The 12003-nt window shown below is 39.8% G+C and overlaps 1 protein-coding gene across 4 annotated transcripts in view; it reads right to left on the bottom strand.

Moving 5' to 3' along the window:
• LOC117345227 (nucleoporin NUP188 homolog) overlaps positions 1–12003 on the bottom strand; it is a 78337-nt gene that overhangs the window by 65139 nt on the left and 1195 nt on the right. For all 4 annotated transcript variants that reach the window (XR_004536380.1, XM_033908254.1, XM_033908266.1 and 1 more), the window contains exons 3-7: positions 11055–11128; positions 10277–10358; positions 8724–8804; positions 3482–3619; positions 1490–1546 (exon numbers count right to left, since the gene is read on the bottom strand). Coding sequence is in view for 3 of the 4 variants with exons in the window: in XM_033908254.1 (XP_033764145.1) it covers positions 1490–1546; positions 3482–3619; positions 8724–8804; positions 10277–10358; positions 11055–11128 (432 nt within the window). In the remaining variant the exon portion in view is untranslated. The remainder of the gene's footprint in view (positions 1–1489; positions 1547–3481; positions 3620–8723; positions 8805–10276; positions 10359–11054; positions 11129–12003) is intronic.

Genomic DNA, 12003 nt, shown 5'->3' with positions numbered 1-12003 from the left:
CTATAAGGTGTAGCTTTACCTGTATGATATACCTATACAGTGACAGATGTTCTATAAGGTGTAGCTTTACCTGTATGATATACCTATACAGTGACAGATGTTCTATAAGGTGTAGCTTTACCTGTATGATATACCTATACAGTGACAGATGTTCTATAAGATAAGGTGTAGCTTTACCTGTATGATATACCTATACAGTGACAGATGTTCTATAAGGTGTAGCTTTACCTGTATGATATACCTATACAGTGACAGATGTTCTATAAGGTGTAGCTTTACCTGTATGATATACCTATACAGTGACAGATGTTCTATAAGGTGTAGCTTTACCTGTATGATATACCTATACAGTGACAGATGTTCTATAAGGTGTAGCTTTACCTGTATGATATACCTATACAGTGACAGATGTTCTATAAGGTGTAGCTTTACCTGTATGATATACCTATACAGTGACAGATGTTATATAAGGTGTAGCTTTACCTGTATGATATACCTATACAGTCAGATGTTCTATAAGGTGTAGCTTTACCTGTATGATATACCTATACAGTCAGATGTTCTATAAGGTGTAGCTTTACCTGTATGATATACCTATACAGTGACAGATGTTCTATAAGGTGTAGCTTTACCTGTATGATATACCTATACAGTGACAGATGTTCTATAAGGTGTAGCTTTACCTGTATGATATACCTATACAGTGACAGATGTTCTATAAGGTGTAGCTTTACCTGTATGATATACCTATACAGTGACAGATGTTCTATAAGGTGTAGCTTTACCTGTATGATATACCTATACAGTCAGATGTTCTATAAGGTGTAGCTTTACCTGTATGATATACCTATACAGTGACAGATGTTCTATAAGGTGTAGCTTTACCTGTATGATATACCTATACAGTCAGATGTTCTATAAGGTGTAGCTTTACCTGTATGATATACCTATACAGTGACAGATGTTCTATAAGGTGTAGCTTTACCTGTATGATATACCTATACAGTGACAGATGTTCTATAAGGTGTAGCTTTACCTGTATGATATACCTATACAGTGACAGATGTTCTATAAGGTGTAGCTTTACCTGTATGATATACCTATACAGTCAGATGTTCTATAAGGTGTAGCTTTACCTGTATGATATACCTATACAGTCAGATGTTCTATAAGGTGTAGCTTTACCTGTATGATATACCTATACAGTGACAGATGTTCTATAAGGTGTAGCTTTACCTGTATGATATACCTATACAGTGACAGATGTTCTATAAGGTGTAGCTTTACCTGTATGATATACCTATACAGTGACAGATGTTCTATAAGGTGTAGCTTTACCTGTATGATATACCTATACAGTGACAGATGTTCTATAAGGTGTAGCTTTACCTGTATGATATACCTATACAGTCAGATGTTCTATAAGGTGTAGCTTTACCTGTATGATATACCTATACAGTGACAGATGTTCTATAAGGTGTAGCTTTACCTTCTCCATGATATTTCCATCAGTTGTCAACCTTCTCATGAACTGTTCTAGCTCATCCTGAAACATTAAATGTATTCATGATGTGTAAAAGTGTTTGATTCCATGTTTTAAACCAATTAGCTTTAAAGTCAGAATCAATTTGTTACAAAATATCAAACAACCAAGTAGTCTGGGATCCAAAGTGCAGTGAAAATGTAAGTTTTTCGTTTTTGACCAATCAAAGCGAACCTTTGTATTCACCTCAAAGCGAAGATAGATAAATGGGCTATCTCTGCTCACTCTAGGTGTAAAAATCCTTTAGCAAAAGTTGCTAAAATACCTTTTTTCTCTTTAGCAAATAAGAAATGATTTTAGCAAGACAATGTTATTGCTTAGAATTTAATAACTAAATATAGCACACGCATATTTGTTTGATATATATATATTAATACAATGTGTTAAACTATTTTATCAGTAAAGGCAGGCATTAAAAGTGTTCATTATTTAAGAATTTATAAATTACAAAATACTGCCAAATATCATGTTTTACCTCAGCGTAAACAAAAAATATTCAACCAACTAAAAAAGCATTGTATCATACCAAAACAGTTGTGTTTTAGCTGCTATTATTTTCATATTGAAAAAGAACACACTTGAGATTACACTGAAATAATGTTATTTTCAACTTGATTTTCAAACCACAACTTATGTTTTAATCTTATCGTTCCCGGGACTTTTTTTTTTTTTATTTGCGAAAATTGAATCGACTGTTCCTATTCCTTTAGATCATATTGGTGATAATTATAAGTAATTGGATTTGGAGAATATCTGCTGCATAACCTATTCACAGCATTTCAAAACAGATGCATTTCCAAATAGATGCTTCATACATAAATCACCCTGAACAAATAATTTTGCAGCCCTGTCACAACGTGGAGTTTACCGTGAATTGTACCTTATGTAATATGTTCGTGATACAAGACATCGAATGATACATACTTGTTAAATACTAAATAATATTGTACATACAATTAATGAAAGTTGAAATAACATTGAACAGACAATTGTCATTTTGTTTTTAGAGCAACGTAAGCTTGCGGCACAGGCAGAACATTCGTCTGCCATAGGGTCACAGCTGCCATGTTTTTGCCCAAGTTATCTAAACGCTTTACAAAGCATTGCCCATCAAACAAACGCTCAAATGATTCAGATTTATTTAAGTACTTCCGTTTCCGTAACATACATGACATGTCCTAATCATGTAGTTCGATCATAGGATAAGTAAGATGCAATGACATCGTAATTAGTGAAAACGTAAGTGGTTGAATTAAAGATTTAAGACAGGGGGATATGTATGCAGTCTATAGTATGTCTTAGGTTAAAAACAGTTTCGCAAAAGTTGCGAAAATACTTAATTATATTTTCGCAATTAGTGATTACATTTCGCGAAATGCGCAAAATGCGATCGATAGCGTGAGCACAGGCTATTTTGCTATATTTCCAAAAGATTTGGTTAGTTTTTGACAAAATAGTCACTTGACGTTAGCTTTACAAGCAAAGATTCTCCGATAACAGCAGAACACGCTTAAATTGCGTTGATCAATCCTTTCGAAATGGCCCCATCAAGTTGACGTAGAATTACGTCACAAAGAGATGATGACTCCCAAAGTTTTTGAAATTATTAATTTTTAAATGTTTTTTTAATTTTGTTTTTAAGCATATCAAATGCAATAAAAAGAAAATTGAATGTTTATTCGTTGAATATAACATATATTCACTCGTATGACAGAATATTTCAATATTTTTCACGAGTGCAAAGCAGTCACGAAAATATTGATACTCTGTCATAACTGTGAAATTTATGTTATATTCAATGGGAAACCATTCAATATCTTCTATTTATTTACTATCTATTTTAACCCAAAATTGCTATCATATATCCTTTAGATACAGTTGTTGCTGGTTGCTATGCCTTTGCTGGTTGCTATGCCTACTGCTGGTTGCTATGACTACCTTGTAGGGATGGTCATCATCCTGCCAGAAGTTAATCACGACCTTGACACACTGTAGCAAGTAAAGCCTCTCTGTGAAGTAATAGTCGCGGATCTTGTACACCAGGGCCTGTGTGTGACGCTCATTGTTGAGGATGTGCTGAGAAAACAAGGACTTATGATTAACACATTGTACATATACTAGGACATTCTTTTCAAATGACCAGCTAATGACGTTGATTGTTACCGACATTTTATTCTAAGACATTATTCTTAGACCTTCATCTGAGGACACAGGAACTGATATTCTACCAGTGGGATCAGACTTTCACCTGAGGACACGGGAATTGATATTCTACCAGTGGGATCAGACCTTCACCTGAGGACACGGGAACTGATATTCTACCAGTTGGATCAGACCTTCATCTGAGGACACAGGAACTGATATTCTACCAGTGGGATCAGACCTTCACCTGAGGACACAGGAACTGATATTCTACCAGTGGGATCAGACCTTTACCTGAGGACAAAGGAACTGATATTCTACCAGTGGGATCAGACCTTCATCTGAGGACACAGGACCTGATATTCTACCAGTGGGATCAGACCTTCACCTGAGGACATTGGAACTGATATTCTACCAGTGGGATCAGACCTTCACCTGAGGACACAAGAGCTGATATTCTACCAGTGGGATCAGACCTTCACCTGAGGACAGGGGAACTGATATTCTACCAGTGGGATCAGACCTTCACCTGAGGATACAGGAACTGATATTCTACCAGTGGGATCAGACCTTTACCTGAGGATACAGGAACTGATATTCTACCAGTGGGATCAGACCTTCACCTGAGGACACAGGAGCTGATATTCTACCAGTGAGATCAGACCTTCACCTGAGGACACAGGAGCTGATATTCTACCAGTGGGATCAGACCTTCACCTGAGGACACAGGAACTGATATTCTACCAGTGGGATCAGACCTTCACCTGAGGACAGGAGAGCTGATATTCTACCAGTGGGATCAGACCTTCACCTGAGGACACAGGAGCTGATATTCTACCAGTGGGATCAGACCTTCACCTGAGGACACGGGAACTGATATTCTACCAGTGAGATCAGACCTTCAACTGAGGACACGGGAACTGATATTCTACCAGTGGGATCAGACCTTCAACTGAGGACACGGGAACTGATATTCTACCAGTGGGATCAGACCTTCACCTGAGGACACAGGAACTGATATTCTACCAGTGGGATCAGACCTTCACCTGAGGACACAGGAACTGATATTCTACCAGTGGGATCAAACCTTCACCTGAGGACATGGGAACTGATATTCTACCAGTGGGATCAGACCTTCACCTGAGGACATGGGAACTGATATTCTACCAGTGGGACCAGACCTTCACCTGAGGACACGGAAGCTGATATTCTACCAGTGGGATCAGACCTTCACGTGAGGACAGGAGAGCTGATATTCTACCAGTGGGATCAGACCTTCACCTGAGGACAGGAGAGCTGATATTCTACCAGTGGGATCAGACCTTCACCTGAGGACACAGGAACTGATATTCTACCAGTGGGATCAAACCTTCACCTGAGGACATGGGAACTGATATTCTACCAGTGGGATCAGACCTTCACCTGAGGACACAGGAACTGATATTCTACCAGTGGGATCAAACCTTCACCTGAGGACACGGGAACTGATATTCTACCAGTGGGATCAGACCTTCACCTGAGGACACACGGGAGCTGATATTCTACCAGTGGGATCAGACCTTCAACTGAGGACACACGGGAGCTGATATTCTACCAGTGGGATCAAACCTTCACCTGAGGACACAGGAACTGATATTCTACCAGTGGGATCAGACATTCAGCTGAGGACAGGAGCCGATATTCTACCAGTGGGATCAGACCTTCAACTGAGGACACACGGGAGCTGATATTCTACCAGTGGGATCAGATCTTCACATGAGGACAGGAGAGCTGATATTCTACCAGTGGGATCAGACCTTCACCTGAGGACACAGGAACTGATATTCTACCAGTGGGATCAGACCTTCACCTTAGGACACAGGAACTGATATTCTACCAGTGGGATCAAACCTTCACCTTAGGACACAGGAACTGATATTCTACCAGTGGGATCAAACCTTCACCTTAGGACACAGGAACTGATATTCTACCAGTGGGATCAAACCTTCACCTGAGGACACAGGAACTGATATTCTACCAGTGGGACCAGACCTTCACCTGAGGACACGGGAACTGATATTCTACCAGTGGGATCAGACCTTCACCTGAGGACATGGGAACTGATATTCTACCAGTGGGACCAGACCTTCACCTGAGGACACGGGAGCTGATATTCTACCAGTGGGATCAGACCTTCACCTGAGGACAGGAGAGCTGATATTCTACCAGTGGGATCAGACCTTCACGTGAGGACACGGGAACTGATATTCTACCAGTGGGATCAGACCTTCACGTGAGGACACGGGAACTGATATTCTACCAGTGGGATCAGACCTTCACGTGAGGACACGGGAACTGATATTCTACCAGTGGGATCAGACCTTCACCTGAGGACACGGGAACTGATATTCTACCAGTGGGATCAGACCTTCACCTGAGGACATGGGAACTGATATTCTACCAGTGGGATCAGACCTTCACCTTAGGACAGGGGAACTGATATTCTACCAGTGGGATCAGACCTTCACCTGAGGACACAGGAACTGATATTCTACCAGTGGGATCAGACCTTCACCTTAGGACATGGGAACTGATATTCTACCAGTGGGATCAGACCTTCACCTGAGGACATGGGAACTGATATTCTACCAGTGGGACCAGACCTTCACCTGAGGACATGGGAACTGATATTCTACCAGTGGGATCAGACCTTCAACTGAGAACAAGGGATCTGATATTCTACCATTGGGATCAGACCTTCACCTTAGGACACAAGAGCTGATATTCTACCAGTGGGATCAGACCTTCACCTGGTGACACAGGAACTGATATTCTACCAGTGGGATCAGACCTTCACCTGAGGACACAAGAACTGATATTCTACCAGTGGGATCAGACCTTCACCTGAGGACACGGAAGCTGATATTCTACCAGTGGGATCAGACCTTCACGTGAGGACAGGAGAGCTGATATTCTACCAGTGGGATCAGACCTTCACCTGAGGACAGGAGAGCTGATATTCTACCAGTGGGATCAGACCTTCACCTGAGGACACAGGAACTGATATTCTACCAGTGGGATCAAACCTTCACCTGAGGACATGGGAACTGATATTCTACCAGTGGGATCAGACCTTCACCTGAGGACACAGGAACTGATATTCTACCAGTGGGATCAAACCTTCACCTGAGGACACGGGAACTGATATTCTACCAGTGGGATCAGACCTTCACCTGAGGACACACGGGAGCTGATATTCTACCAGTGGGATCAGACCTTCAACTGAGGACACACGGGAGCTGATATTCTACCAGTGGGATCAAACCTTCACCTGAGGACACAGGAACTGATATTCTACCAGTGGGATCAGACATTCAGCTGAGGACAGGAGCCGATATTCTACCAGTGGGATCAGACCTTCAACTGAGGACACACGGGAGCTGATATTCTACCAGTGGGATCAGATCTTCACATGAGGACAGGAGAGCTGATATTCTACCAGTGGGATCAGACCTTCACCTGAGGACACAGGAACTGATATTCTACCAGTGGGATCAGACCTTCACCTTAGGACACAGGAACTGATATTCTACCAGTGGGATCAAACCTTCACCTTAGGACACAGGAACTGATATTCTACCAGTGGGATCAAACCTTCACCTTAGGACACAGGAACTGATATTCTACCAGTGGGATCAAACCTTCACCTGAGGACACAGGAACTGATATTCTACCAGTGGGACCAGACCTTCACCTGAGGACACGGGAACTGATATTCTACCAGTGGGATCAGACCTTCACCTGAGGACATGGGAACTGATATTCTACCAGTGGGACCAGACCTTCACCTGAGGACACGGGAGCTGATATTCTACCAGTGGGATCAGACCTTCACCTGAGGACAGGAGAGCTGATATTCTACCAGTGGGATCAGACCTTCACGTGAGGACACGGGAACTGATATTCTACCAGTGGGATCAGACCTTCACGTGAGGACACGGGAACTGATATTCTACCAGTGGGATCAGACCTTCACCTGAGGACACGGGAACTGATATTCTACCAGTGGGATCAGACCTTCACCTGAGGACACGGGAACTGATATTCTACCAGTGGGATCAGACCTTCACCTGAGGACATGGGAACTGATATTCTACCAGTGGGATCAGACCTTCACCTTAGGACAGGGGAACTGATATTCTACCAGTGGGATCAGACCTTCACCTGAGGACACAGGAACTGATATTCTACCAGTGGGATCAGACCTTCACCTTAGGACATGGGAACTGATATTCTACCAGTGGGATCAGACCTTCACCTGAGGACATGGGAACTGATATTCTACCAGTGGGACCAGACCTTCACCTGAGGACATGGGAACTGATATTCTACCAGTGGGATCAGACCTTCAACTGAGAACAAGGGATCTGATATTCTACCATTGGGATCAGACCTTCACCTTAGGACACAAGAGCTGATATTCTACCAGTGGGATCAGACCTTCACCTGGTGACACAGGAACTGATATTCTACCAGTGGGATCAGACCTTCACCTGAGGACACGAGAACTGATATTCTACCAGTGGGATCAGACCTTCACCTGAGGACACAGGAACTGATATTCTACCAGTGGGATCAGACCTTCACCTGGTGACACAGGAACTGATATTCTACCAGTGGGATCAGACCTTCATCTGAGGACAGGGGAACTGATATTATACCAGTGAGATCAGACCTTCACCTGAGGACACAGGAACTGATATTCTACCAGTGGGATCAGACCTTCACCTGAGGACACAGGAACTGATATTCTACCAGTGGGATCAGACCTTCACCTGAGGATACAGGAGCTGATATTCTACCAGTGGGATCAGACCTTCACCTGAGGACAGGAGAGCTGATATTCTACCAGTGGGATCAGACCATTCTACCAGTGGGATCAGACCTTCACCTGAGGACATTGGAACTCAGATATTATACTAGTGGGATCAGACCTTCATCTGAGGACATGGAAGCATATCATATATATATAAAAACAAACCGGACATCCACAACTTACCTGAAGATTTTTCTGTGATCCTCTGTAATCATTAGATAGAAAAGAACTGAAGAGTTCCCAGCTCTGTAACTCTTCAACTCCCTAAAACACAAACTTGTATAATCACGCAACTAAATCAAAACCACCTAAAATCTTATTAAATACAGGTTGTTTCAACAATCTAATACAGCTTATCAACATTACTTTGAAGAAATAATATGTTTTCTACTGAATAACGTCTAAATTTGAAACTGTCACAAATTTATCATACATCCCACTGTTGTACCATCTAATTATCATTTCAATTATCTGTTACTTTTTATATATACAGTCAAACTTCGATGTTTCGAAGTTCAAGGGACTTGCAGAAAAACTTCGATACAGCGGGACTTCGAATTATTCATGGTTGACAATAGGTCGAGTTTTTTATGATAATGACCATAAATCGTATATAGCTGTTACATGTCCTCGATGTCGTAGTGTCGATCGTCACCTGTCAGACTCACATTGAAACGTTAAGTTGATTTACTTCAAACACAACAAAATAAAAGATACTTTTCATCCATAAATCATTTTATTAATTAAATAAGTATCATTTTTACTAAACAATTAGATCTATCACATTTTAGCAAAACAGAGAAGTACAAGGCACACTTACGTTAACGGTTTCTCCCTGATGAAGACACATGTGTTTACGTTATATACGAGTATATAAAATGCGGAACCCCTCGGGTTGGGTACCGAGCCCTTCACTAATCGAATCTAAATCAGTTGGAGATTTGATTGAATGACAAATAATCGATTTACCCGGATATTTATGTGTAAGTTTGAAACGTGCCACTTAGAGTATGAGTGAAAACATCGCTAATTGTTTGTGTTTAAAATCGATCCGCTTGTTTCACGGTTCCTTAAAATCTACTCACCGACCGCTGATTTCAATGGCGGCGGCGATCATTAAAGACGACTACTGGTATGTTATACCAGAGAGATTACATGTCATGGCTTATAAGTACACAATTAATCTATAAATTTGGTCTGATTATTAATTAATCCTATGGTCAGGAGTAGACAACACACGCTATCGTTATCCCTATTGTTAGTCGGGGCTTTTATGGGAGAGGTGTGAAATCTTGCCGCGGGGGTCACGACAAACACCTGTCCAGTGGTCAGTACAGGTAAATTTTTTGTTCGAATCATGAGATGTCAATTACCTATAATTACATAGCTAACGGGCCGTGAAAAAAGTTTGATACATCGAAAACTTCGATTTATAAAAATTCGAATCATACATAGGTTCTTTAGTAGTGTTATATAGTGAGAAAATTTGGGACCAAGCAAAAAGTTCGATACAGCGAGAACTTCGAATCAACGAAGTTCGAATCATCGAGGTTTGACTGTATGTATACCAACTAATTATAATTTCAATCATATGTTATTTTGTATCTATAATAACATTATGTATACCATCTAATTACAATTTCAATTATCCGTAACTTTGTATATATAATAACAATATGTAAACCTGGACAGGAAGCTATCTTACTCAACATAAACATGTATAATAAGATTCCTACCAAAAACTGGCTGATCTTTTGTACCAGGTCCTTGTGGAGCTTAGACAACTTTTTTCCTTTGAGTTGTTCTCCTGCTACCGTTCTATGTACAAAACAAAATGGTGAAACACAAAATAAGGAATTTAAATGTCATCACATTAAAAACGGAAGGTACTGCAGTGAAAAATATCACTTTTTCTGATTTGACCAATCAGAACACTGCTTACAAACCACAATGAGGAAAATAACATTTGCATTTAGCTCTCCGTCATGTTATATGACGTCATAATGCAAGATAGAATACATAACGTCACAGTTTTGCGTACATTTGTGAGCCGTTTACAGGGGACAAAAATGAATTCTGATAGAGATTGATCTGCCTCTGAAATTTTTGCTATAAAATGTAATAAACTGAATATCTAACAGTATCTTCAGTAATACCATATATATTTCACTCATGAGGTTAATAAAGATATAAAAATATTAGCCCCATTTGTGAAATATATTTGGTATTACTAAAGACACTGTTAGATATCCTCTATATATTTCAGTTATACATGTATTGCCAATTGTCACATAGATGAAAACCAAAATGATAATAATCATAATGTACTTTTCATTTTCTTTCAATTCTAATTGAAGCAAAAATCAAGACATATAATATCCAATCTGTCAATAACCAAAATGGAGTACTCCAGTCAACATGTTAGTGTTGTGGTAATATAGATCACTGTAACAGTACTAAATATTATTGCTGATAGGAAATTAAATTTAAACTGTTGAAGAATGATATACTTACACTGGTTTTTTATAAAATGATAAACCATCTAGTATCTTTTTTCCATTTCTGGTCAGTTCTCTGGATACCAATTCCTTGAAATGTAATTCAAATAATTATCTGAAACCTGCAGGTGAAAGTATTATACACAGAATATACACATATTCAAATACCAACATTCACAATTTATCTTAACATATAGTATGTATGTATCACTTACTGGAAATGACCATACTGAGTGGAGCCAGTAAAACATATTTCAGCAATATAATCATGACATACTACTTTTGTCGGAATAGTCAGCAAAAATGTCAACCAGATTATATGACCAACTCTGACTAACCAAATAGTAACCAGATGAATATAACCAGCCATTGGTGTTGAACTCTTACTCTGGATCTGCTGTAGGATGTCAAAAATATCATACAGTACTGTTCCCCATTGGTTCACCTGCTGTTTGATCATACAAAATACAACTACACACTGAGACAGATATGATTGGTAATTAATTTCATTCAGGTTTACCATATATATATACTTCCAGAAAACAAACTACAAAACTAACAGATGAAAGGCGTAAACAAATGTACCAAATGTAATGGAAAAATACATTCTTTACAAACCTCATTCATTCATATGATGGACGGATAGATGTAACCATTGTGTAAGCGTGTAGACATTAAGATTGAAACAGGGGAGAGAGGCATTTGTTGTACAAGACACTAAAAGTGGTTATCGGATACTTTAAATGCTAACCGGATAATGTTAATGCTCTCAGGAAGTACCAACCAAACTGAATATCTGGTAACTACAGTCCTGACACTACATACCACCCCAAATGTAATAACATAGTAGCTATACGGTTACGTTATCCTAATTCAAATAGTCTCAATCAAAATCAAGTTTTTAGTTAATCTCTATCAGTATCAGTTTGCCTTTTATTTGTGATGGCATGCATCATGTCAGTAAC

Source organism: Pecten maximus, chromosome 2 (genome assembly GCF_902652985.1).
Source record: "Pecten maximus chromosome 2, xPecMax1.1, whole genome shotgun sequence".
NCBI classification, from domain to species: domain Eukaryota; kingdom Metazoa; phylum Mollusca; class Bivalvia; order Pectinida; family Pectinidae; genus Pecten; species Pecten maximus.
Note: the sequence above shows the minus strand (reverse complement) of the source record. Positions and strands in the feature narration are given on the sequence as shown.